Genomic DNA, 27,986 nt, shown 5'->3' with positions numbered 1-27,986 from the left:
CTCGGGTTCGTTTCTAGAGTCATGGTTCGTTGGTGGAGGCAAGAAATATTCAAATGCCCGATTTGTATCTTGGAAAGTTCGTTAGTAGAGGTTCCACTGTAGATGTAAAAATATGACATATAATGGAAAATCTTTTGCTGTAAAACGTTTAAAACATTGGTACAAGTTCAGAGTATGACAGTACTTCAAATTCCCAGTGAACACTGGATAAAAGGGAAAGTGGCTTGAATTGGTGGAACCAGAGCTTTATTTTTTTTCCTGTCAGAACGGTGCACAGATTCTCTGCTCGTAAGAGCTTCTGATATCTGGTATCTCTCTGTTGCAAGTTGGATTTCAAGTGTCATATCACATCATTGTCCTTTCACTTCTCTAAATTTCCTCTTTTTCCATTCCTACGTGCCGTTCCTGAACTAGATTTGATGCAGTCAGTAGCTGTTGTCAGTGATGTTACCTGAATACAACACACAAGACCTCTAACCAAGCCAGGGTCAGTGTAACTCATTCCCTTGTTTCTGCCACAGTTACACTTCATCTGGCCATTTGCCACACTCTCTCATCCAGGAGAGACTGAAAGGAAAGGTGTAAAAAATTCATGCCTGTGCCCGAGTGAAAATGCCACCACTAAGAGCAGTCCGTTGTCTCCTGTGCGAACACTGGCCATTAACATTTCTCTTTCTTCAGCGGGTGCTGAGAGTGAAGTTCTTTGCTTCTGCGTCTCTGGCTCTGATGTTTTTGTCTCAGTTCGACTCTGAAGTCGTAGCCAATCAGTTCACTGTTTTCCCGGCACAGCTTGCCGTAGACCTCCGCCAGAGCCCGGAAGTGGCCGATGGAGAGTTGCGCCGGCCGAAGGGTAGGGTCAACATCGGCGCTGCGCAGAAGCTCCTCGGTCAGGTCGAGTCGATCTACCTCTGGGAACAGCATCCTGCAGGAGAGAGACGAAAGCACCACATGCTGACTCCAAGAATTAGCATTAAGAAGAAAGGCTAGTATGGAAATGACTTGGCGCGTTCCATGCAGATGTTCACTTAGCACTGCCCAAACAAAGAGAGAGTGCCAACGCATGCTGTTACTGCAGCTGCTGCACTTACATAAGTTCACTCCGTGTACCACTACATCCCAATGACTCATAATTGCTGCTCTCCTTGCACAGCTTCCTTTGTTAAATGGGCCCTAACGTTGCTACACCCCCGAGTAACTTGGGAGGAGTGCAGCTACGCAGCAGGGACAGGGTTTTTCCGCAAGCTCTGTGCAAAATATTACTAAATAAACAGAACAGGAATGTGCAGAGTAGGGATGTGAAAAGATGCAGATGCTGAAGGAAAGGAAAAAAGCGCTTACTCGAGTCCTTTGTGGCAATGCTTCCCCCGGAACTGGAAGACGTTTTTGACCAATTTCTCCACGAGCTTAAAGGGCTGCTGGATCTGGGGCTGAGCCAGAGGAGTGAAGTGTACCACCCCCACATCCACCTACATTCACACAAAGATAACAAAAAAACATCAGTGCAAATAACGGCGGTAAAGCAAGACCTCCAACCACATCCAACAAGAGCTATTCCCACACACACACCCACATACAGATACATCCAGAGCTGGATGGATAGATGAAGGATGGAAGGAAAGGGTGGTAGAAAAGGAGGGGGATGACGCAGCATGTAATGGCAAGGCAGCTCCAGTTGCCACAGTAACACCTGTTTGAAGGGCCATGAAAACAAGCCTCTTCAGATATGAATACTAAGTAAGGCTCTTGTTGCTCTGCTGCTTGCCGAATGTTCTGCAGCCAAGCGCTTGAGCTGGACCGAGCCAACTGTATCCAGCCTCCAGCTTTTAACGGAGTGAACCTTTTGCAGCCAGTACCCGGAAAGTGGGACGTCAGGGTTGGACCTGTTTTAAAGGTGAAGGTAGTTGCCCTCCGTTTCTCTCCGTCCCTAGTGTCTCGCCAATCCCTCCAGTCAGCGCTAAGCTGATATGACAAACTGTTGAAGTAATCGTGCCAGAGCCAGCAGAGCCCTGCTCCTTCTCAGATCTCCCTCCCTCACTCGCTCATCATTCTCTCTCTCTTTCTCTCATCTGCTGAGGGACGCCTCTTTCCTTTCATTCTAAGCAATAAAAAGGAATTGCGCACAATGAGCCACAACGCCACTCGCCGAGAAGCAGACAGCTGCCGAGCCCTGAATTGAAGCGTTTTTTTTTCTCCCTCTTGATCTAAACGTGTATTGGGAGGCTGCGAGAGAGCTGCACCTACATGGGGCTTCAAAGGGGGTCTCGTTGTGAGCCTCCCACACTAGGACCTGACCTGCAGCAGAGCGTTATAGAGGGACACCCGCAGACGACACTGAGCTGAGGGACCCGCGGAGGGTGCTCAGCTGTGTACAGTGTGGTTTTATTGGTGTTCACTGGTGGAAAGACTGAGGACTGAATGGACTAAACAGAACCAAGGCTTAACACTCCGTCTGGAGGATGCAGATATGGTAACAGCCTTACAACTGCCGTCGAGTACATCACAAACCGGTAGGTATACACCGCCTGCTTTTAACTGCTGACTGGTCACGTACCGCTGAACATGGAAGTGTTTAATGCCTGTTCCCTCCTCCCTCTTAGTCTTGCTTTTTTTTGGAGGGGCAGGAGGTGGCATAATGGGGATTTGGAGGGAGGGAAGAAACTTAATTAGTCCAAGGAGAGAGAAGAAAAACAAGGTAATTGATTTGCTCAGGATTCCTCCAAGCTGCACTCGGCTCAACATTTTTTGTCTGAGCTGCAGGCGCTGCAGTGATGCAGGACACCCCTCGGGTAAGTGAGGCGAGCTCTGAGGTGTAGAGTAAGCAATGCACTTCTTACAGATCAATTAAGGACAAGATACAAGGCTTTGGAACCCTGGTGTTCTGGTTTTGGGGCCGGAAAGAATGCCGCATTACGCCCAAGCCGACTGAAAAGGGTAAGTGTGACAGGAGCTATCAGAAGCCATTGACTCATCTGCATCAATTGTGCAGAAGGAGCTCAGACGTTAAAGAAATCAATTTGGCCACCTGTCACTTACTCAGGCAAGGATGCTACTTTTAAAAGCCTCGCCTTCCTGCAGCGGGAGTACGAACTCGCAGCCGAATCCAGGAAGGTCGCCCATCTGCCGAAAAAGTGGCAGTAGAGAAAGAATGCCTTCAGTTCTCCTCCCTCCAGAAGTAATTAGACCATTTATATTCCGCAACTCGTGATTTAGAAGGGCGTCTGGGGTAAGTCGATATTGCGACTATACGGGCAGCAGCATTTCAGCCACCCGGCCTGTCCCAGTCACTTTGGAACGTGATTTATGAAAACGGCAGCTACATGTCCTCACTTGCTGCTTGGTGGTAATATATCCCGCTCTCGCCATTAATCCTCTTCTGATAACCTTAACACGCGAGAAACTTTCATCTTAAATCACCCTCCACACCGTCGCTGCCTTGAAGATGCACCCACCGTGTCATTTGTCCCGTGCAGCAGCCCGAGAGTGACTCTTTAACCTGCTTTAGCCCTTTACTCCCTGCTTCCATGGCACTCATTCATCTTGCTTCCTTCTATCCACGAGGTAGATCTTTGGGAACATGATCAGGATCAGGCAAAACTACAGTGGGTTTCATTTTCTTGCCTTTGCATTTAAAGAGAGGAAAAACAAGCAAATCATAACCCCTAATGAATTCCACATGGATTCCGCCCTCCAAATTGGCTCATTACATAAGACTCTACATTTACACTAATAAAACCCCCTCTTCTATACAGCTAATTTAATCCCTTATTTTCTCCTACAAAGACTTGATTTATGCAGACGGCTGAACTCCTGTAGTCCTGCTCTGTATTCATAAACTAAGCCACAACAACCAGCAGCCTTCACATCCTCCATATAACTCTCCAAATATGTGGCGCTACTCTTAGGCAACACCCTTGACAATGTTCTCAGAAATGGAGGGATATGAGTTTCAACCTCTGTACAGGCTGTATGCTTCTATTACATGCATCCATTTCTTTTAACTGGGTGTTCGGTATCACTGGCTTCACTGAGAGAGAGAGATGTCCAATTATTGGGTTATAGATTTGAATCCAAGTTGCCAAGCTTTCAAGCTTTTCTCTGTTGCCAATGAGTCAACCGTCATTAATACACTCTTCACAAAACACTAGCAAGCACACGACTATTTTTATCTTCATAATTCTCCAACTCCCCTCAACGCTTTCTCACCTGAGTGTCGATGCTCCATCCGAAAGGGGTGTGCGTTCAGTTATTTGTTATTACTTACGGAAAATGATCTATTTGAGGTGGCAGTCCCTCAGGGCTAATGACAACCAGCATTTCCCTTACGTAATGAGCAGGAAAACAATGGAATATACAGCGGGGGAATACATAAACCAAAAGGAGAGGGGAAAACAGTTCTGCAAGAAGGAGAGATGCATTAATCATGATGGGCCATTCAAGGGACAAGCACAATTACTTTGGTGGTGGCGAGGTCGTCCTTTAGTGAAAGGAGGACATAAGGAACCAGCCTGTGTTGGGTTGTGTTTGCTGCAGAGAGGTTTAATGCTGCAACCTCCCCATGCTCCACAAACTGCCCAAGGCACGAATGGGAGCCTACAGTGCTGCCTGATCTCTCAACATCCCAGGAGAGGTACTTCCCAAGAGAGGCTCTCTCTGGGACACCAGCTCTTCAAACGAACACGTGACAAGACGGGGCTGGGAGGGCAGGGAGGGGAGGGGAACGATTTGCCAAATGGGAAAACAATCTGCAACTAAGGAGAATTTACAATGACCAGGAATGCCATTGTTAGCACAAAACCATCTTAAAAACAAGGCCCTACATTAAAGTTACTGGACAACACCTTCACACAAAGCTGTAAAACATGAAAGGCTTTGATGCAACAAAAAGCAATTAAATGCACTGAATAAAGCCAAAGCAAATTGGACATAAAAATCCCTCACGTAGAGGAAGGACAATCTCCTTGTCCAGTCAAGCCTCAGCGGAGAGAGCAGCAAGAGGTGATAAAATCAAGGCACCATACTTATAATAGCATTCCATGCCTTCACACATCACCACCTCCCACAACCGCACTCCCCAGGCACATGTTAACAGCGTCCCCACCCCTCCACATAGTTCGCTTCTTTATTTTCCTTTCCACCATCAGCACTTCGGCTCTCCTCGGTGAGGCGACAAATGTCAGGGAAAGAAAAAGCAGGACGTTTTCATCCCTGCAACCCACCAGGGTCTGAGAACAGCAGACTGAAGGTCAGCACCACCAAAGGTACGGGTGTGTGCTGTTGCTAGGGTTCAGTGTTTGGTTCGCTGTGGTGCTGGTATTGATTCTGAACGAAGGGGACGTCAATGAGAAAGACAGTGTAGATAATCAACTGGCCTACAGGACACACGGCCCATGTCTGTGCAATCACATCACTTTCTTTGAGTTCAGCTTTTGCGATAAAGCTAAGGCTGAAAGTGTTGTTGTTGTTGTGATGTTTTGTTTTCAAAAAACAGGCATGGTCTCCTCCTTTGCCCATATTGTCATTCATGAATCAAGGCCGTAGCACCACTCCCTCGCTCTCCTCTTCGTCCTCTGCAGAGGAGAGTGGAGAATAAAGGGGGATGGGATATGGTATGGGATGGGATGGAAAAATGGAGAAGAAAAATAGGGTGGGGGAGTCGGAGGAGGCATCAGCTGTGACTTTAGCCTCCTGAAGAGTGCGTGTGGCTGTTAGTGCTTTAGGGCGAGATGTAGAAGGTGTGGGAGTCAAGATCACCTTGAAAACTACAGAAAGGGAACAAATCTTCACGCCTCAAACATCTGTCTGAATGAGAAATGAAGGGTATGTTATTTCAGGGGGAAACACACGGAAGTACATGGAACTTTCTCTGGGTCACAAGGAACTTTAAATGGTGGCGCTAATAACAACAACGTTATTAGTGACTATTCAGTGCTGTGACTAAACCAATCACACTTGCTTTCAGATTGGATCAGTTCTAGCCGTTCGGCTCATGTAGTTTGTCTCATAGCTCCAAAGCTATTAACAAAAAAGAAATTTACTTAAAGAAAAGTTAAACAGGCTCTGTTTATTTGCTAAACCGTAAAATATAAATATAACATTAATGTAGGGCTTTAACTTTTTTTCTGCACTATGTACAAATCCGAGGACATTCAAAAACATTTGAAATCAATGTAATATCTGTATGGAACATGTGATATATCTCGTAGGTTCATATTAGGTATATTTTATTGGGCCTTTCATTATTTAAAATTCGAAATTCTTGCAGCTTCTTAAACTTTAATCAAATTGTCGTGACTAGGGTGACCAGAGCTGAGATGGTGAAAAAGACGACACGTCTCGAAGGAGGGTTGGGTGATGAGCTCTCGCCCCTCGCTGCCGTTGTATGCTTAGCTGAACCTGTGTGTGCTTTTAGGTCCTTTATTTACTACACAAAACATGAGAATTTCTTTTTTAATTCATCCGAGAACTTACATTTACGTTTCGGCATAGCTGCTCAACGTAAACCAGGACTACTGACGTGCAGACTCACCAATTAAATGTTTACAGAGAAGGTTATCGACCAATAGCGGTAGCTCTACAGTCAGACCGTGCAATCCGAAGATTTTAGGCTACTTCACCACGCCCCCTTCTCACTCAAGCGAACCAATCGGAGTAGGGGAGGGCGGGACTAGTTTGTGAACGAAACTTCTCGAAGTTCTATGTAAGCTCTAGAAAAACAAAATGGCGGACGTTTGGGAAATTCCACCCGGACATTTATTTAAGTCTAAAAGAGAGGACATGTCCGGGTAAAAGAGGACATCTGGTCACCCTAGTAGTGACCCTTCCTGTAAAATGCCTTATGACATCAGCAAGAACCTGTGGGTGTGGAAAACATGTGTCACGTTCCTGAGAAAAAACACGTATCTCCATAACAGTAACTTTACGGGAGAAGGAAAAGATTCCAGGTTATTTTTTGAGCAGTTTTATTGGTTCATGACATTTTCACACAATGTGAAAGAGTGCTGCAGTAAACAAAGAATCCGCAAAAATGGAGATACGTATTACACAATATTATCATTATTCTGTCCACTTTTCATCACTCAAATGTCCACTCAAACTCCAAATGTCCAACCAGCAACAGCTGATTTACTGTGAACTAGAGGTTCATCATTTTTTGCAGTAAATGAAATACCATTAGGAGAATATATATATATTAAATATAAAAAGAGGCTGCGGCTTTAGGACATTTAGCCACATGAAGACTTTTTCCACATTAAGCTTCTAAAGAATGCCCCTAAAGCAGTGCACGAGCTCTTGGCTGTTTTGAAAACAAGCCCTTCTCCTAAAGCATGTGTGGTGTCCTCTCATGAGCTCTGTCTGAAATGGATGATATGAATGGATCTGCACGGTTAAACCCTCTAACCCCCTCCACTTCTTCCTCCTCCTCCTCCTCCTCCTCCTTCTCTCCTCTCTGACTCTGGTCCGTGTGTTTTGTGGTATTTGTGTTCAGGGAGCCTCTGCGAACGACCTGCACCAGCCGAGGTAAGAGCTTTTCTGCATTCTCTCCCTCTCCCTACAGCAGGAAAACGTTCAACTAAAACTGCACATTACCAGCATTTGTCTGTGAAACGGAACGACAGCCTGGTTTCCAAGTTCAAGAAGGAAAAGGAAAACACTTTCATTTACCTGATCGTGTGGGACCGCTTAGCTCTCTTATCTCAGTCTTGCTCCAGTAAAGGGACACTGCAGCTTTAAATGCGCAGAGTAAAGCATCATCACAAATACCAGAAACTCATCTCTCCTCCAGTAACAGTTCCAGAAGACGCCGGCTCAAGGCAGACACAGACAGGCAGGAGGGGTGAAGGCAAACGCATCTGCGGCTCCCTCTCCTGTATTCAGCAGTGCTCTCTCTCTCTCTCTCTCTCCTGCACCCTTCCCTTTGTTCCCCGTGAGGGGAAAGTGCATGTGCTGCTGGTGGTGGTGGTGGTGGTGGTAGTGGGGGGAGGAGGAGGAGGAGGTGGAGACTCGCTCAGTTCTGTCTTTCGTTTTTCTTCAGGCAGGCGCTGGTGCTGAGGAGACTGCGCTGCTGAGAGACGCAGCAGGCGAACGCACGAACAGACAAACTGACGGAAGGGCCAGACTGGGTGAATGGTGCCCGGGCGCAGGGACGCGGCAGGATGGCGTCCACGGGCACGCAGATCTTCGCCTTCGTGTTGGCGCTGCTGGGCATCCTGGGCGCCACGGTGGCCACGCTGCTGCCCAACTGGAAGGTGAGTGCGGATGTGGGCTCCAACATCATCACCGCCATCTCGCAGATGCAGGGGCTGTGGATGGACTGCACCTGGTACAGCACGGGAATGTTCAGCTGCACGCTGAAGTACTCCGTCCTGGCGCTACCCGCTTATCTGCAGACGGCTCGCACCACCATGGTTCTCTCCTGCGTGTTGGCGGCTCTCGGACTGTGTCTGGCCTCTTTGGGGTTAAAGTGCACGCGCTGGGGTGGCGGGCGGCGGGCTAAACGCCACGCAGCCCTCGCAGCCGGAACTTGCTTCCTGGCCTCCGGCTTCCTGTGCCTGGTGCCCGCTTCTTGGTACACCAACGAGGTCATCGTCAGCTTTCTGGACGCCAACGTGCCCGAGAGCAACAAGTTCGAGCCAGGTGGTGCCGTCTACGTGGCTTTCATCTCGGCCGGCTTCCTCTTCGTCGGCGGCTCCATCTTCTGCCTGTCATGCTCGGGGAAGCGGCAGGGCCCTCAGGACCTGATCCTGCTGCCTCCGGACAAACTCTTGCTGCAGCAACAGCAACAGCAACTGCTCCAGCAACAACAGCAGCAAGACCAACTCCAGCACCAGTACTGCTCCCTGTCACCTCTGGACAACAAGACGGGCTACAGCCTGCAGGATTACGTGTAAGAGGGGAAAAACCTACAGCATCCGTCAGACACGTGCGAGCCACTGCCGCACAAACCCCTGGCTCTGGCGATTACCAGACGAAAGGGGGAGGAGGACGGCGACTTTGATGCACTTCCCCCCCAACCTCCCCCTCCCCCTTCTCCCCCTTTTTTTCCTGATCGGCAAGCACAAGCGATGGAGGTATTCCCTAAGCAACATCTTGAAACAGATGGATGGTGAATACTGAGGTGCGCTGCTGTGGAGAGAGCGCTGCGCTGCAGTAGCAGCTGAAAGCAATGACAGAGACAGAAAGAGAGAGAGAGAGAGAGTGCAGACGATAAATAAATGCAGATATCCAGCATCCAAGCAAATCGTATTAGGAGTCCCTTGAGGAGTGGATTAGCTATGAGGAAATCTTTCTCTCTTCCCCCTCAACCCCTTCCCCAAAGATTAGAAATGAAAAGCAATCATTTAGCTGCTAACAATCTTTTGGTAACCTCTGTTTAAAGTAAGTCGGCAATATGTCTCTTTGAGGCAATAGTATGGGAAAGCCCGTTTGCAAGCCTTTTCTTTGTGGTCTTTCTGGACCTGTCCACTTTGAGTAACAGTCCAACTAATGAAATGTCTTGTCTTATTTTGGTAGCTGATAGAATGATTGATATTCTGCCTAAGCATGCTGTCTGGAGCCTGTGCATAACGCAGCAGAATGCCTGGTAGAGACCGAGTCGTAGCCACATTGCCTGTGCCTATAAAAAAAATTAATAAATAAAAAAAAGAGAGAAAACAAACAAACAAAAAGCTATAGAACATTAAACCGCTGGAATTGTTTTTGGGGAGAAACGTGACGAGAGAGTGAATGGGGGTTGCTGGGTCAGGTTTGAGAAACTCACACTCTGGTTGGCACATCGAGGGTAGGACGTGATGCCTGTGCGTGATGAGCGGACAATCTGACGTGCGTCTGTTCCAAACGCTTTCTCGTTTAGTCCCACACAAGCTCAAGCTGGCTGAGTGCATGCTGCTCGATCACCCACACAAAGTGTACACCCGCGCACAAATACACACGCAGAGAGAGAGAGAGAGAGCGCTGTATGTGTGCTTTTTTACTCGCGTCCTTACTCACTGCCATGGAAACAGGATCCTGCACCCAAATATGTGTCTATACTGTCTGGGGGGCTGTGTCATTCAGCGAGCCAAAGGAAAGCAACGGGAGCCTGCTGTCTCACAGCCCCGCAGGCCGTTGTAAGTCACTCAAACCGAAATGTGGTTCAATGCCTAGGGAGGGGGGGAAATAAAAAACCCTATAACACCGTATCTCAGGCTCGAGGACCGACCCTTTTCTGCCTTTTCACTTTATCAGCCGTCTGCCAGTCATTGCTCCTTCTAAGAATGTAAGAAATGTTGGAGCTCTCTCCGAAAACAAGCGAGAACATTTGGCTGATGTCAAAGTTTGAACGCAAGGTCTGTTTTCATAGCAGTGAGGCTGCTATCTGCTGATGTCCCGTGTTTTTAACCCAAACAGCATTTTTTCCACAGAAGATTTCTGCTATTTTAATCTCCAGACACGTCGGCTGTACATTCGCTGTCGGATTTCCACTTGCAGCTTGTTTGGCTGATTTCTGGGCGCCATACTCATCTTCTCTGGCTGAGTGCATATGGATGCTGCCTCTTGCAGTGAGAGAGAACAGTAGCATGTTGTGTGCAGGTTTGCTAACGTATACACACACTACAAACACACATTCACAACTGCCTAGCCTTCTTTTGCATTACAGTACTGTGCAAAAAAAAACATCCATTAAGTACAAGTTATTCGTTTTTCAAACATTTCCAAGGAAGCCATAAGGAAAGGGAGAGTATTACGAAATGTTTATTAAAAAAATAAAGAGAAAAATGGGGTTCCAATCAACCGCAAAATGCTATGCTAATGCTAATCAAGTAAACAACATTTTGTCACTGAGAGATTCACTGAGATGTGAAAAGAATCATAGGAGTTTGTTGTGCATACTTCCTCTGGGAGATTACAACTCAGTCCTGTGGATCTGAAAGAACGTGTAGCAGCTAGCCTGCTAGTGACAGAAGACAAAGAACCACATTCGCAAATCAAACAAAGATGTTGCTTGTGTTTTTACAACCACTGACTGGCCTCCCCAGGGCCCAGACCTGAACTGTGAGAAGTAGAGGAAGCAAAACAACTAAAATACACCTTTAGGCGTCTTTGAAAACTAAAAGCATGTAGTGACGGCAAAGTGTGTGCCCAATAACTGCCTAAAGGACCAATAAAAGGACACAGTATTCAGTTGAAGAGACGTCTGCTTAACTTTCTCTTAAACAGTAAAACAAACATGGCTCATTCCTGGAAATACGAATTATTTGAAGGGTTGTTTCTGACCTTTGTGCAGTACTGTATGCATACTTTGAGTGTGTGTGTGTTACTATGTTTTGATGCTGCTGTAGTCATGCTTCTCCGCTTTGCTGAGGGGAGGAATGCATCTCCCATGTTGCTCTGCTCTGGCAAAGCACTCTTTGGCAGTGATGGATGGCACAGTGCATTCTTCCTCTCAAACAGATTTCCCACGGGCGAGCAGATGGCTAGGCCCAGCTCGCCCCCTGCAGGCAGTCGTGGGCATGCTGAGTGGGCACGGCAAGCACCGCACTGCCTTCTGGGGAGGATTAGCCACCCTTCAGTCTACAGTGCCATCACCTGGACCATCATGACTACCAATGCACCATTACTCAAGGCAATAAATACCCTCCTCATTCCGTCCTGAGCCACTGCCATGTTTCATTTGAGAATGTGCCAAATCCATGTCTATTTTTGCAAATGTATCTATACGTACTATGTTCTGCTTGCCAAATGACTAACGTGACAAAGTTTGTTTATTATTTAAAGGATCTTCCTTTGTCTTGTCAGGTTTAAAAAAAGAAAAACAAAAAGATGGAAAGTTTACATAACACAAACATGACCAGTTTCAGATTTTTCTTTCTATTCTGCAGCGGTCGTTTCATAACCGAGACTATTCTGGTTTATCAGGAGAGGCTTTAGAGAGTCAGGATATTTTAAGAGATGTTTATCATGCTTTGGGATTCTTTATTTCTTTCATTCCACAAAGCAGTGTACAGCCAGTTTGGCCGTTTGTTTGATTTGATCTATTTTTATGTATTGTTTAAGAGAATATGCAGTTTGAATCTCAGTTCCAACACCCAGGCATGTTTATAGTGAATCTTCTTTATAAGAAGACAACACATTTTACACCTTTACTTGTGTAACCCCATTTTACTGCAATTTTTTTGATGAAACTCTGGAAAGAAACCGATACAAAGAAAGGCAGATAAAATGTAAATAATTACTGTTGAAAGAATGCCCTAAGTAAGTCTGGTAACGTGTACCAGGCTAAACGTAAAGTATATATATATATTACAGTGTAGCTTGTTCATTAGCACATTTAAACATGAGCTTAAAGTGGCCTAAGCAAAACAAAGTGGCCAATGGTTCCGTTTGGTGACAAATTTAATGGTTGTCATTTGGAACATTACAGCTAATTTCTGCGTGGATGCTTCAGCACTTCTTGATTTTGCAGACATTTACAGTTCCAATGTTTCTCTACTGTTGTTTCAGTCTGCTTGTGCAAGTAGTTATATTTTTATTAATAAAACTATTTTGTGAAAGCAACATGTTTTTATGAGAATTTCATTTTATAAAGTTGAGCATGACGTTTCCTTGGTGATACACTGCCATAACCGTGTTAACGCTGTTGGTGTTTACTTTTATTTTTGTAGGTTGATGCTATTGAAAATCTGTATTGTGCCTATTACAATTCATAGCTCATTTTATTTTATTTAGTTATATATATTTTTTTGGGGTGGCACAGGTTAGTGTCGCAGTCACACAGCTCCAAGGGACCTGGAGGTTGTGGGTTCGATTCCCGCTCCGGGTGACTGTCTGTGAGGTGTGTGGTGTGTTCTCTCTGTGTCTGCGTGGGTTTCCTCCGGGTGACTGTCTGTGAGGAGTGTGGTGTGTTCTCTCTGTGTCTGCGTGGGTTTCCTCCGGGTGACTGTCTGTGAGAAGTGTGGTGTGTTCTCTCTGTGTCTGCGTGGGTTTCCTCCGGGTGACTGTCTGTGAGGAGTGTGGTGTGTTCTCTCTGTGTCTGCGTGGGTTTCCTCCGGGTGACTGTCTGTGAGGAGTGTGGTGTGTTCTCCCTGTGTCTGCCTGGGTTTCCTTCGGGTGACTGTCTGTGAGGAGTGTGGTGTGTTCTCCCTGTGTCTGCCTGGGTTTCCTTCGGGTGACTGTCTGTGAGGAGTGTAGTGTGTTCTCTCTGTGTCTGCGTGGGTTTCCTCTGGGTGACTGTCTGTGAGGAGTTGGTGTGTTCTCCCTGTGTCTGCGTGGGTTTCCTCCGGGTGCTCCGGTTTCCTCCCACGGTCCAAAAACACACGTTAGTAGGTGGATTGGCAACTCAAAAAAGTGTCCGTAGGTGTGAATGTGTGAGTGTGTGTTGCCCTGTGAGGGACTGGCCCCCCCTCCAGGGTGTATTGCACCCAATAATTCCAGGTAGGCTCCGGACCCACCGCGACCCTGAACTGGATAAGCGCTTACAGATAAAAAAAATATATATTTATTTTACAAAATCACTGATTATGACTGCAGGAGACAATACTGGTCCTGGATCAGTCTCTGATGAATTATTTAAACATTAGCTGAAAACTGACAATTAATTAGGTTTTTTTTTGTGGTGCCATCTTAATGTACATTAATAAACAGACAACAAATTCAGGTTTGTGGGCTGCAGAGCAGCAGCAGGTTAGTCATCCAGGTTGCGGCAAAGTGCAGCCAATCTGAATGCAATCCAGAGTGTAGAGGGTGTTGAAATTGGCTCACTGTGTGCTGTGTCATACAGACCTGGCATCCTAAATGTGTCCCTCTCGCCGTGCTGCCATCTCTTATCAACGGTCTCTGCCTAATGTGCCTGCAGGCCTTTCCGGTTATACTTGGCAAACTACTTTTAAAAACAGCGCCTTTATATAAAGACCATATGTAAAGACACCTGTGGTGTGTTAGTGCTTCTAGCTCTTCACACTAATGTTTGTCTGTGCTCATCATGGTCAATTACGTCAGTATCGACACTGTGCTGCCCCTTCGGAACAAGCATCCATCGGGCCGTGATAATTCAAGGAAGACTGTCCTGGTTATGAAACAGATAAAAAAAAACTCCCAAGGGAGAGGAACATTAATAAGAAGAGTTTTTCTGTGTATTTAACCTACATTTGCTTCAAAGGGTTCTATGTTTCAGCGTTGACAAACTGCAGATTGGAGACTCTCACTCTTGGGGCCATTTAGCATGTTCGCTAATTACGGGTGCTGTTTCAATACCTTTTTTTAGACGACAAATGGAATCTCTGTTGCACCAAATGTTATCAGCGGTCACAGGCAACATTTGGACAGGAGGGAACTGAAATGTACTCTTGGGAGAAATCGTACGTATTCTCCACTAATCACAGATGCACTGGATTATCAAGGATATGTCTGTTTTCTAAATTCAGCTTTTTTTAAGCACTCAAGACTGGGTTTACTTTGCTAACAAACACCAGAAGTTAATCGGCACCCAGATCGTTTCCGTATGTTCTTGAAAAGTTCTCTCAACTTGATCAAAGAGGCGGCACGGTGGTGCAGCAGGTTAGTGCCGCAGTCACACAGCTCCAGGGGCCTGGAGGTTGTGGGTTCGATTCCCTCTCTGGGTGACTGTCTGTGAGGAGTGTGGTGTGTTCTCTCTGTGTCTGCGTGGGTTTCCTCCGGGTGACTGTCTGTGAGGAGTGTGGTGTGTTCTCTCTGTGTCTGCGTGGGTTTCCTCCGGGTGACTGTCTGTGAGGAGTGTGGTGTGTTCTCCCTGTGTCTGTGTGGGTTTCCTCCGGGTGCTCTGGTTTCCTCCCACAGTCCAAAAACACACATTGGTAGGTGGATTGGCGACTCCAAAGTGTCCGTAGGTGTGAGTGTGTGAGTGAATGTGAGTGTGTGTGTTGCCCTGTGAAGGACTGACACCCCCTCCAGGGCCTTGCGCCCAATGATTCCAGGTAGGCTCTGGACCCACCGCGACCCTGAATTGGATAAGCGCTTACAGATAATGAATGAAACAGAAGTGTTTGCTTGTAGTATTAGCCAAGCACTAAACTAAAAAAGATGAATCTAGGCATGGTCAAGTTAACGGTGAAAAGCACTTAAGTGTAAAATGTAGACCGCCCACTGTATTTGCCACAAAAAATAACACTGATATATGTGCATTACTCCACAGGTAAACATGAAGAACTGAATAAGTTACTTCCACTCCCACCCTAAAATCTCCATCAGCGATAACGGCGGGCTATAATACATGGCAGAGGACAATCAGTTAAAGCAGAGCTATTGTTCACTAAGGTTAAAGGAAGCCATTTTTTCTCGATCAGACCATTATCTTGTTCAGGACCAGACTGGAGGATATAATGTGGTTGTTTAATGCACAGATACGCACACGCATGCACACAGACGCAGTCAATGACCTTGCCCTGATCAAGACTTACTTCCATGTCTCTGCAGCACTAACCCCAGAGCGTAGCTCCCAGGAATGATGATAGTGCCCTTGCCTGGTGGGCTGTAAACTGCTGAGACAGGCAGGATGGGTTACAGAGACAAAAGAGCCCACGAGAAAATAATACTATCTGATCTGACGGTTCACAGCTTGTAATGTTCCAGAGAAAGCACAGGCTTAATGCTTTGAAATTTTGCTTTACGCCCTCTTAACTCAAATTAAGGCTGCAGTAAATAGAAGGATGTCAGAGATATTTATAGTCGGCTTGTACGGCTGAGCATCGTTCACCTCCTGAAATAACAATTTATGGAAGGGTTAGGCTCGCTTGTGCACAGGAAATAAAAGCTCTCTGGACCAATTACGAGCAAAACAAGTGTTCAGAAGGTTTGGCCAAATTTTCTTTTCTTTTCCCAACGTGAAAACATCCATAACAAGAACACAGGGTGGGAGGTGTTGCAGAATAAAACAACAATGCACAGACTGAACCATCTGCTTTGCATATGAGAGATGCATTTCAAAGTGTGTGTGTGTGTACCAGGAATACATCACAATGTGAGGACCAAAATCTGTTTACACATAGCAGGGTGTACCAGTTGGTCCCCACACTGTCGACTGTTACATTTTAAAAGTGAAATCATGTTTAATGGTTTACGTCCGAGTTAGTTTCAGGTTTAGGGTTAAGCTGGTAGTACCTACGGAAAAGTTCGGAAAGGTTACCAGTCTAATGCAATATAATGTCCCCACAATTCACATATACAAGAGAGAGTGTGTGTGTGAGAGAATTTTATTTTTTTATCATTTTCCTGGGTGTGTTTTTCTAAGTAAATATTGATAATACGCCACAATTGAATGCACACTATTCATTAAACTCTTGTAATGAACAAGCTTGGTTTTATGCCACGATACGTTCACTGCTATGAATTCTACAAACTGGCCTGCAGTAGTGTGAAAGAGAAAGGGCCATGTTTATGGTTATGCAAATACAAGCCAGTAATATTCCAATCAAGTACTCACAGAGGCATGTGGAAGTGAGATTTATTGCTCCGTTTCCATATGAATCTCACTTCTACCCACGCTGACGTGCCCCAGTCGATTCCACAGGAAAATGTCCCTGCATCCATCATACATTGGTCATCAGCAAATCATAATTCATTAAGACTTAAGAGATAAATTACTGAATGCTCGTGTTTTGTTCTTAGTGCTAATTGAACTGCAGGAAGCCATGATTACTCCCTGTCTGATAATTGCTTTTCAAACTGCGGGTCCATTCTGACCTTGACAGGCGACTACTACTGTGCCTCTGGAATACTGCTATTAAACAATAAATTCATTCATTATCTGTAACCCTTATCCAGTTCAGGGTCGCGGTGGGTCCAGAGCCTACCTGGAATCATTGGGCGCAAGGCGGGAATACACTCTGGAGGGGGCGCCAGTCCTTCACAGGGCAACACACACACACTCACACCTACAGACACTTTTGAGTCGCCAATCCACCTACCAACGTGTGTTTTTGGACTGTGGGAGGAAACCCACGCGGACACAGAGAGAACACACCACACTCCTCACAGACAGTCACCCGGAGGAAACCCACGCGGACACAGAGAGAACACACCACACTCCTCACAGACAGTCACCAGGAGGAAACCCACGCGGACACAGAGAGAACACACCACACTCCTCACAGACAGTCACCCGGAGGAAACCCACGCGGACACAGGGAGAACACACCACACCCCTCACCGACAGTCACCCGGAGGAAACCCACGCAGACACAGGGAGAACACACCACACTCCTCACAGACAGTCACCCGGAGGAAACCCACGCAGACACAGGGAGAACACACCACACTCCTCACAGTCTCCCCAGAGTGGGAATCAAACCCACAACCTCCAGGTCCCTGGAGCTGTGTCACTAACCTGCTCCGCCCTATTAAACAATAAATAAATAACCAAATAATAAACTTCGGCAACCTTCTTTTTCCACTTTCTGAATATCTCCCGGCTGTTCAAACAGACTTCGTAAAAACCAAACAAAAGCCAGCTCCTCTCCAGCCCCATACTCTCCTGAACTAATTATGAGCTGCGGCCAACATCCAACACTCTAAAAGAGGTATTTTTAGATTTAACCTTGGGACTATGATATATTGAGAGAATGGTGCCATAGGCTTTCAGAGACACTGCAAGAACTTTCATATACTCCTGATACCTCATTTGACCCCATTTATTTGAATGGAACCCTTCTGATACCAGATCTGACCCCATTTATCATAAACGCGTCTCTAGACCATGCCACTGGCCTGATTATGTTATGGTATTATTCTACATTCTATAACCCTTTTGTGAAGGAACTCTGAAACTAACACACACTGGAAATGCATTAAATATCCATGCTTTAAAAAAAATACATACTGGGTTTGACTGAGTGTCATGGGACAAAGGAAAAAAGCACAGCCATAAGAATTTTAAATGGAACACTGACCTTTATATTATGAGGACATTATGCAAGGGCCTGTGTGGGGGCTCACATATCAGTTCCTCCTCTCCACAGAAGAGTAGACAGTGTTTCAGAAGGAAATCTGGATGAACAGGATGTCTGCAAACTTTTGGGACAGACTGTGTATAATTCATTTGGTCAGGTGGAATAATTAATTCAATCATTTATTTAAAATATGTGTTTGTTTCTTTGCTTTTCATTCTGTGAGGAAATAAAGTGTTTATTCATATTTGGAAAGTCATCTAAAGTGAAAGTGCTTTAAATAAAGTGGTGTCAACTGATTTAAACAATTAATTGCATTAATCACATCGACATTCTGTGATTAACCGCAAGTCAAAATGCTAGTATTTTCTTGTTTTTTTTGGACTTGTTTGACTGTCTGTGAGGAGTGTGGTGTGTTCTCCCTGTGTCTGCGTGGGTTTCCTCCGGGTGACTGTCTGTGAGGAGTGTGGTGTGTTCTCCCTGTGTCCGTGTGGGTTTCCTCCGGGTGCTCCGGTTTCCTCCCACAGTCCAAAAACACACGTTGGTAGGTGGATTGGCGACTCAAAAGTGTCTGTAGGTGTGAGTGTGTGAGTGACTGTGTGAGTGTGTTGCCCTGTGAAGGACTGGTGCCCCCTCCAGGGTGTATTCCCGCCTTGCGCCCAGTGATTCCAGGTAGGCTCTGGACACACCGCAACCCTGAATTGGATAAGGGTTACAGATAATGGATGGATGGATGGATAAAACAAATATACAAGTCATGAATGATAAGTCACTGGGCTCTTTATGAGTGTGTTATCTGAGGAAATTGTGTGTTTTTAAAAAAGCTCTTTCTAAAGCACCAAATCAGATCTAGTCATGTCTTTTGTGGCCGTGGACATGACAAACATCTGTATGCTCCGCCCCTCAGATGCTGGAGGTGGAGCTGATGAAGGCATTATTCAGGACACCCAGACAACCATCTGTTTGAGGTACTCCTCGCTCTGCTTTCTGATCGATCTCTGTCATTAATCCATCTCTGGCCACTTTCCACTCTCTTGTGTGTGTGTATGTGTGTGTGTGTGTGTGTGTGTATGGAGGAAAACACTGCAGCTGCACTTCTCCCTGTGCCACCGTTTCATGTCTGGCTTTATACACTGGTCAGAGGCAGGTCAGGAAGCGTATGGACATCACTGCTCTGAAACTCTGCTTTGATGCTGAAGCTGCTGAATGCCCTACAGGCCTGTCCACAAAGACTTACTCACATGTCACAGAGCATATCAGGAAAGGGTGATGCCACTGATTTTCTTTTCTATGTCCAAAAGTATCTAGACACCCCTTGTAATGAGTAAATGTAAGGGTTGAATTGCACAGACACAGCTCGTATAATCTCCTATAGAGGGGATGCTCTAGAGCATAAACATGTGAGGGGTAATAAAGCCCAAGCACTGAGTGTGTGAAATAGTGTCCAATGCAAAACCCATGCTAATATTAATATAAATCCGATATCAATGCACATCCCCATCTATGTTAATACTCTATCAGTTTCCTTTTACATATTTAAACACGACCAACCTGTCTCCCTAATGAATACAATCAAATACTCACAGCTATTTTCCATCATCTGGGTTTAAGCTTTCCCAGAAGACGAGAAGTTGTTAACGCAGCAACGAGGGGACAACTTCCTCTAATGCTGCATCTTAATGATCTCCACCAAGAGCTATTGTGCTGCCGGAGTACGAATGTTTTGAAAACGTAAGTGATGAATGTGCTCAAAATAAATGATCTTAATACGGAACACAAAGGGGGAAATGTTTAATTAGATACAGCGCTGGAGTCGAGTTGAGCTCATTTGAATCGCTGCAGGATTACAGAGAAAGAGTGTGTATTACTCAAAGATGGGTTTGGAGTCATTAACGCTCATTGTGTAAGCACATCTGGGGTTAAAGCCATGTGACTGGGCGGCCAGGTGGGGGCTTGGAGTGTGATCCATGACAGAAGAGACCGAGAGATGCGCGGCCTGAGGCGCAGGGCTCGGCCAATCACCATGGACACGAGCCTTCAAGGACGACTACAGTCACTCAATGTGACAGAACAAGGTGCCTCGCAGGGGTGAAACAAGACTGCCAGACATAAACCAAGCCACATTAAAAACACTCCTTGCAGCATGTCAATATCAGTTAATGCCCCTGATTATAAATAGATCTGCTGTGCTCTGCTTTCAGATATTACCACTAATTACAATTGACCCTGTAAAAGAGGATTCAATGAGGAATTAAGCGTTTGGAGCATTCTGGACTAGTTCAGCCAAGTACGCTCCGTAATACACGAAGCAAAGCAGGATCATTCTAAGAGTTATTGTCTAAAAGCAGTACCACAGCCTTGATCCATTTAGTGTGATGAAAGCATGACAGGAGTCTGTATAAACACTGGGTGAGACAACTAAGGCCAGCTGCAGATTTGCTCCGAAACATGTTCTTTCACAGCTACAGAGCCCTAGCGCTTCAGCAGTTTGTGGCTAAAGTAACACTGTGGAACAATAGCACAAATTATGCATGCTGTAATTTTCCGAGGGGAGGACAATGATATAGAAATGATTCACCTTTGTAAATTGCAGAGCACAACAAAACAATTAAACACCCCATAATGACCCAGGCTATTTATAGGGAAGTGCAATGGGCTTCTACATGAGGGAGCAGCAGCTTGCTGTGGTTTTAAATGTTCTATGGTATCGTCTCCAAAAGCAAAATCAATATTAGAGACCATTCTGTGCTTCGATACTGGTCACACACTCACCAAAAAGGGCTCAGGGCTCACAGTGAAACAGGTGTATATTTTTATCCATGAGACCATTTGGATCTGAGTGAAGTTTTAACACCGCTGACCTGGTTTGCATTTGGCAGACTGACCATGCTCAATGTACAACTATAAAGAGATTAGGGTTAAAAATGTCCTTTTCCCTGTCGCTCACGGCCAAAATATCTGACATTTTGGGCATTCAAAAAGCAAGAGAGAGTGTGGCCTAGATGGACATTTGCTTTTGTTTTTTTACTCTAATAATAAACCCCAGACCAACTCATTTATACACATGTATGATAAATAAAACTGGACGAAATTGACATCAATGTATTTCTTCATTGAAGTCAATGAAATAAATTTTTCCGATATCATTCATTCATTGTCTGTAACCCTTATCCAGTTCAGGGTCACGGTGGGTCCAGAGCCTACCTGGAATCATTGGGCGCAAGGTGGGAATACACCCTGGAGGGGACGCCAGTCCTTCACAGGGCAACACACACACACACACACACACACACACACACACACACCCATGGACACTTTTGAGTCGCCAATCCACCTACCAACGTGTGTTTTTGGACCGTGGGAGGAAACTGGAGCACCCGGAGGAAACCCACGCAGACACAGAGAGAACACACCACACTCCTCACAGACAGTCACCCGGAGGAAACCCATGCAGACACAGAGAGAACACACCAAACTCCTCACAGACAGTCACCCAGAGGAAACCCACGCAGACACAGAGAGAACACACCACACTCCTCACAGACAGTCACCCAGAGGAAACCCACGCAGACACAGAGAGAACACACCACACTCCTCACAGACATTCACCCGGAGGAAACCCGCGCAGACACAGAGAGAACACACCACACTCCTCACAGACAGTCACCCGGAGGAAACCCACGCAGACACAGAGAGTACACACCACACTCCTCACAGACATTCACCCCAAGTGGGACTCAAACCCACAACCTCCAGGTCCCTGGAGCTGTGACTGCGACACTACCTGCTACGCCACCGTGCCACCCCTATTTCTGATATCGATATGAACAATAAAATAGCCACAGTAAAACTGCCAGGAACTGAAAACAACATGACATCACCATTAAACAACAACCTCTAAGGTTTGTCAATATTAATATTTTTAAACTAACTTTAAAATTGAGTGCAATGAACTGATGGCAGCGCCCCCTAATGACCGTCAGTCAGCGACAGATGCGTAAATCCAGTATATTGCAATATTGAAAATGTGTTTGTTATTGAAACATTTTATATTATGATATGAATTGATATTGAATTATCGTCCTTAAACACATGCTTTAAAGTGAGAAGAATTCATTGTCCTTAGTGGCCAAGGCAAATAGTACGTACTGAAAAAAATCTGTTCGATTTTGGTGTCTACTACAAAGTGATAAGTCACTGACAAAACGTCCTTTAATCCTCTGCACTGAACAAGACATGGACGTCGTGTTACTTAAAATGCATGAGCCTCATCACTGCATACATTTGTCTTCACTGGATACTGTACCTCTGATGAAGAAATGTGAACATGTTTCAATTAACGACTACAGCCAAGAAGGTGATTATTTAGTTCGTGAGTTTTTTCAGTCCAGATATTCATAATTATACAAAAGATTTAAGCACAATAAACTGGGCCAAAGTAGTACACAGAACCGTGCACTGTAATTAAGATTAGAACCCAACAGATCTGCGCAAATGCTCACGTGTGAGGCCCGAAGCAAAACCACATTGGCCAACACTGGTTCCCACGCTGTGATGAAATAATCATCGGTGCCACTTCTTCTAAAAGAACGAACAACCCGTTCCAATTTCATCTCTCTTCATCTCTCTATTCCGAACGCACTCTGCTCGGATTAAATATTTACAGATGAGGGGACTGTTTGAGCGAGGGGTTTCTCTTTCAGGGGACTCCTCTATCACCCGCAATCCCCTTGTGTTCCCCATCAAACCGCTCTGCTTACGCAACAGCCATAAATCAAACGAACAAGACTGGGATTGTGAATGCAGCAATGCAGACGCTGCTCTTATTACCAAGCTGCATGAGAGCGCTGCATGCCAAATGCCCAGCAGGCATCATTACATACAATGTGTGTCACTATTTCTGACGCCACATCCAAGACCCTCTTCGACACGGCCCTAATGAGACGCCACCCACCACCGACACGTGTGAAACGAGAGGGGTAAAAGGTGGCGAGAGATCCAAGACAAAAGAAGACAAAACACTCACATCTGGTTTGGGTACAAAGGCCCGGCCAGGGATGGTGAAGCAGTTTTTAACGGTGCACAGATACTGAGCCATGATGGAGAGCCGGCTTCGCTGTCTGCTCCCGGTGCTGGCTGTTAATCTCTGGAAATGAGAAAAATCAAAGCATCACTGCTTCTGTATAAACGAAACACACAGGGGAGTTATCATTAATGTGATCACTACTGTGGGATGTGCTTTTCTGAGTACATCATGGATATCACTAACAACTGGAAGGATAAAAAAGGGAGACAGCAATTGTATTCCACCCAATGAACCAATGGAACCAATCAAATAAATGTTACTAAAATAACTAAAATAGCTGAGCTTCTAAACTCTTTTGCAAATACTTCCAACATACTGCATTACGTAGCACGCAAAAGCACTGCGTTCTGCACATAAACACTACACCGCTTCTAACAAAGCGCTTTCAGGGGTTTATTTTCATTTCTATTTTTATTGGCTCTGCCCTACACTCTGCGGCTTCAACGCTCTTACATCATAGAAACCACGAGTTAATAAACCCTGTTTGTATAGCACTGTTACTGAAATCTGTGGTCTAAATTTTCAAGCCCTGAGGGGAATCCCTGTGTCCTTTATTGGGCGGGGTCACATGAAATGTTGCTGGAAACATGAGATATCAGATTTTATGCCATTTTTCAAATTACCCATGATTCTAAATCATTCCCAAGGACTTTTCTTTGGGACGTTAGGGATTCCTCTCAACCACCACCAATGTACAGCATGTTCCAGTCATCCCACACTCCCTCAATCACTCACACACTCAGTCCTGTGGGCAATTTCACACAGTCAGTCAATCCACCTACCAACTTGCATTTTGGACGTATGCCTCCTCACAGACAGAGACCCAAACTGAGGATTGAACCCAGGAAACCCAGACCCTGGAGCTGTGGCAGTGACACCACCTGCAGGGCCTCCATAATGAGAAGGATGTTTATTATGGACCCAGATGAATGACTGAAATTACTGGTGATTCCGCTGTGACAAATGCTTTGCAGCTGATGACATTCCAGCAAAAGTAGCTTTGCCTGGTCTTGTTTCACACATTTTAATAGTGTGTTCACTCTGAAAAACCTGGTTGGTCTCTAATCTTCAATACCATGATGGATATCCCCCAGATGGCAGACACGTTTGGGCCTATTCTTTGCCACTTTTTGCACTTTCACCTCAGTTACAGCCCTGAAAAGTGTTGAATGGTGAGCTGGGCTTTGGTTACGGCATGTGTTGTGTGGGCCAGACATGGCCCAGATGTGGTTCACAACACACCCGATATCTGGCCATAAGAGAAATGCAGATGTGCCACATTTGGGCCAAATATTCACTGCTGTGTGGGTTCTGTTCTCTCTGAGCTGGACGACGTGGTTCCCGAGGCAAAGTCGGCTCTTCTTGTACGACGAGTGAACGGGTGAAGATCAGTTTATGTGAGTTCTCAAGGTCTTTTCATCAGCAGTGTTCACTCCTGGGAAAACTGACTGATGACTTAATATGTTAATGGGTGACTCACAGCTGAACATCAAGCCTGTTAATGTCACAGACCTAATTTGTAGAACCATGCCTCACGCACAATTTATGAACAGGGAAATGTGTTTTATAACAAATAGGATACGGCTTTACCATAATTTAGCCATAGCACAATACAGAGACTAAATCACTGTGCTATAATGTGACGTACATGTTTTATACTACACTACAATCACCATACGAGGTTTGAACCATGTATTTGTCTCTCAAAAATATGTGCAAACGTTTTTATCAGTGTACAGTAGCTCACAGCAATATACTCAGTGAGTGTAGGTGTAGCCCCCTTAAGGAGAAGTTCCCAGAGCCCTCACTCACTTCCGCTACTTCCTTCTGGAAAGTGAGCGTGAGTCTTGTGCGTCCAAAAACAAACGGTCCACTCCTGTTCGCCATTTGCTCCAGCCACTGAACGATTAGTGGAGTAGAGACACTGAAGGGAAGGTTCCCAATGATGTGCAGATCAGGAGGCTCTAATGACAAGCAACACACATCACATATTACGCTATAGAACTTCCATTTTACATATGTTTCATTTATACACTCAAAAACATTAAAGGAAACACGTTCCACAAATTATTTGTTCAAATTAAAACAATGTGAAAAGGTATGAGGCTTATAAATAATAAAATAAATAATATTTACTGGAAATTAAACCTCTTACCATCCTCCCATTTCTTGGCTATGTGGGTTGGAAAGCTTTGATCCATCCTGTATGTGAGAATATCTCCATGAACTATCCTCACCTTTCCCGGGGCAGCTTCTGATAAGAGCTGTTCAACAGCACAACACAAGCTCTGTTAAAGGCTACGCACCACCTAATGGACCTCCATGAATACATTACTGTAGTTACTGACAGATATAAGTATGAATTAAAATGAAAATAGCAGCTTAATTTACTTTAAAACTGACAATTTTATTAAATTGACGGAAAAACCCGAGCTCGCTACGGAAATTCTTGAACGCGACCGTGACGTCACTGGTGGACAACAGCTGAACAACGCCGCGGTAAAACACCGTTATGACTGACTGTTATGACAGTATCTAGCTAAATAACCAACATTATTCATGACATTAGCCTAGCAATAAGCTAAACTCAAATGTAGAGGTACCGTTATTCTTGTAAATGTGATCGAAGTCGAACTCAAATTCATCCGACACTATAAACCTCCGTAATGCAGCTACGTAGCCGAGTATAATCTGAGACACCGAGTTTAGCGAGTCAAGCTAACGCTAACTAACACCAACTAAAACAGGCGAAGTGAGTGTCCTTACCCTGTTTACCTCCATGTTACAGAGGCTCTTGAACACCTTTCGTTGGTGTCCTTACATGTCCATATTGTTGGAAAAGCGCCAGTGAAATGAGCTACAGATAACGGAGTGAGCGGATGGTCCTTTCCAAAGTGTCCGTTTAAAGTTGACAAATTTAGTCCATTTTCTGGATATTTTGGGATCTTTGGGTCATTTGTGCACAGATGTCCCACTGTACATTGAATGATTGCAGCCAAAAACAACACACCTTTTCCTCATTTTGCATTAAATTAAGTGCAGCTTCTAGAGATGTTGTCCACCATCTACGTCACAGGCAAGACGCCTATTAGAGTTTCCGAACACCGTTGGGGGGGGGGGGGGAAACCAACGGTCTTTTAAACCTTATTCCTTCAATTAGTAAGAAATAACATGTTTTCTGACTCTCAATAAACACAAGTTAGGAACTCAACCTCCACTGTATTTATTTGTTTCACAAAGCTAGAGCGAAATAACCAAAACAAAGAGCAAATGACACAGAAATACAAAGTAAAACGCAGTTAAAACAAAAGAATTAAAGAATATCTGGTGAAAAATGATTTGGAACTATATTAACAACCTCTAGTCCAGGTATAAAGCGTTTGTCCTTCTCCACAACCAGGAGATCCGCTGCTCCAGCGTTGAGGATGGATCTGCTGAGTCCTCCCGGCCCAGGCCCCACCTCACACACACATGCGTTCTTCAGGTTCCCTGCCTGATGGATTATTTTATCTGTAAATACACAACAGCGCATCACACACTTGTTAATTTGCTGAACGTCAATTTTGATTACTTTCTGATTAACTGCCCAAGTCTAATTCAGAGCCTCCTCTCACCTGTGAGCCTCAGGTCCAGGAGGAAGTTCTGAGAGAGCTGCCTCTGTGCTCGGAGGTTGTACAGCTTTATGATTTCTCTGATGGTGGGGAGAGGAGGCAGACGAAAGGAAGTCATTTTCCCAGATGCTGCCATCGCCCTAGAGCAAGAGAGTACGAGACATTTGCTTTAAATAAATACACGTACTGTTAGGGGCAGTCTACAATATTGTGTTATATAATTACATAAAGCTCAGCTGATTTCAAGATATGAACTGGTGCTCAATATCGAAACGATCCACTCTCACCCTGTATGCTTATTACTATAGAAGCTTCAGTAAATCCTTAGCTTTCTCTGTCTCTCTGCCCTGACACTCAAACTGCACATATATTTGTGTATAAATGAGAAGAGCAGCTAGAGCCTCTTTCCCACTGGGAGCACATGTCACCAATGTTGTCAGATATAAAAGTGACAAGAGTGCAGAGGTCATAGGATTTCTATTGTAGTTTGCTGTTTAGTAGTTTCCAAAGAAACCACACTTTTCCTGTAAGGTTTCTGAACTGAACACATGATCGTTCTACTTTTCCATTCCAATTTGTTATTTAATCACTTACAAAGGTGACTTGAATTTAAAAATATTCCAGTTGTTTTTTTCTCTCTCTCTCCAACAGGTGCCTGTAAATATTTAATGGGCTTGTTTCATATGAAAAACAAATCCACCCACACTTTTTTTGTCAGTATATTCTAATATTGTGCAGACAAACTTCTGACTTAACCCATTCCTGTCCATTAAGTTATATAAACCTATATTTAACTCATTAACCCTTTGGATTACAGAAAATAAAATGTGGTCATTGGCGGCATCTAGTGGCCAGAACAACAAACTACAATTTCTAAAATACCACCAAAATAGACTGTTACTTCAAGCAGCGAGACAACTGTCCTGTTTTACTGAGAGCCTCTGCAGTGTTTACTCCATGAAAGACCAGACAATCACTCCTTGCACAAATTAAAACAATGCAGTGTGTAAATGTGAGAATAGTTTTTGGGTTACACTCTAAATATTAAACAAGAGGCTAAGCTACCAGCTAAATTAACTGTTAAACAGAGCGCTACGACCAATGTAGACCTTTGTAGTGAGTTTGTATCTTTACTTCAACGTCTAAACATCAATAAATACAGATATAGTTAATAAAAACAATATTACACGGTTCACACCGCTCAAACACGTTTCTCACCAGCGCCGTACGCTGCTCTTCCCGTTGTGAAGCTTTTATGAAAGGAGGGCAACATTTCGTCCAATGAAATCGCACGAATTGTCCAAATAGCCAATGAAAGTCGTTAAGGGCGGGGCTTAATGTTGCCCTTGAAAGCACCGTTTAACCCAATGCTGTCATTGCAGTAACGCGTTATTG

At 45.0% G+C, this 27,986-nt stretch overlaps 2 protein-coding genes across 5 annotated transcripts; one reads left to right on the top strand and one right to left on the bottom strand.

Annotated features, from left to right (window-relative positions):
- Window positions 1-4: 4 nt before the first annotated feature.
- tfb1m (transcription factor B1, mitochondrial) lies at window positions 5-27,830 on the bottom strand. 4 transcript variants are annotated; one of them, XM_066675503.1, is made up of 8 exons: window positions 27,810-27,830; window positions 26,595-26,731; window positions 26,339-26,490; window positions 25,136-25,244; window positions 24,793-24,944; window positions 22,921-23,040; window positions 1,339-1,466; window positions 5-922 (listed from the first exon to the last, which is right to left on the bottom strand). In XM_066675503.1, exons 2-8 carry the CDS (start codon window positions 26,725-26,727, stop codon window positions 661-663), a joined length of 1,056 nt encoding a protein of 351 aa, XP_066531600.1. In that variant the 5' UTR covers window positions 26,728-26,731; window positions 27,810-27,830; the 3' UTR covers window positions 5-660. The 4 variants fall into 4 exon arrangements, with proteins under 4 accessions (XP_066531600.1, XP_066531591.1, XP_066531585.1 ...); XM_066675494.1 differs by having other exon boundaries at window positions 27,801-27,819; XM_066675488.1 differs by lacking the exon at window positions 27,810-27,830 and adding an exon at window positions 27,781-27,804.
- On the top strand, window positions 1,859-12,464 carry LOC136700233 (claudin-20). Its single transcript, XM_066675519.1, has 2 exons — window positions 1,859-2,507; window positions 8,033-12,464. The coding sequence occupies exon 2, from the start codon at window positions 8,154-8,156 to the stop codon at window positions 8,886-8,888; it is 735 nt and encodes a 244-aa protein (XP_066531616.1). The 5' UTR covers window positions 1,859-2,507; window positions 8,033-8,153; the 3' UTR covers window positions 8,889-12,464.
- Window positions 27,831-27,986: the final 156 nt, after the last annotated feature.

This window comes from Hoplias malabaricus, chromosome 1 (assembly GCF_029633855.1).
Source record: "Hoplias malabaricus isolate fHopMal1 chromosome 1, fHopMal1.hap1, whole genome shotgun sequence".
Taxonomy (NCBI): Eukaryota; Metazoa; Chordata; class Actinopteri; order Characiformes; family Erythrinidae; genus Hoplias; species Hoplias malabaricus.
The sequence above is the reverse complement of the archived record's forward strand: the minus strand, read 5'-3'. Positions and strand labels throughout refer to the sequence as shown.

What these genes read in the sequence shown, in the direction of transcription:
- LOC136700233 (XM_066675519.1), top strand. Translation starts at nt 8,154, where the DNA reads ATGGCGTCCACGGGCACGCAGATCTTCGCCTTCGTGTTGGCGCTGCTG.
- tfb1m (XM_066675503.1), bottom strand. Translation starts at nt 26,727, where the DNA reads ATGGCAGCATCTGGGAAAATGACTTCCTTTCGTCTGCCTCCTCTCCCC. An exon ending in CCTGGACCTGAGGCTCACAG is followed by an intron (nt 26,491 to 26,594) that starts GTGAGAGGAGGC and finishes GTGTATTTACAG; the next exon opens with ATAAAATAATCCATCAGGCA. An exon ending in GCTTTATACCTGGACTAGAG is followed by an intron (nt 25,245 to 26,338) that starts GTTGTTAATATA and finishes GCTGTTGAACAG; the next exon opens with CTCTTATCAGAAGCTGCCCC.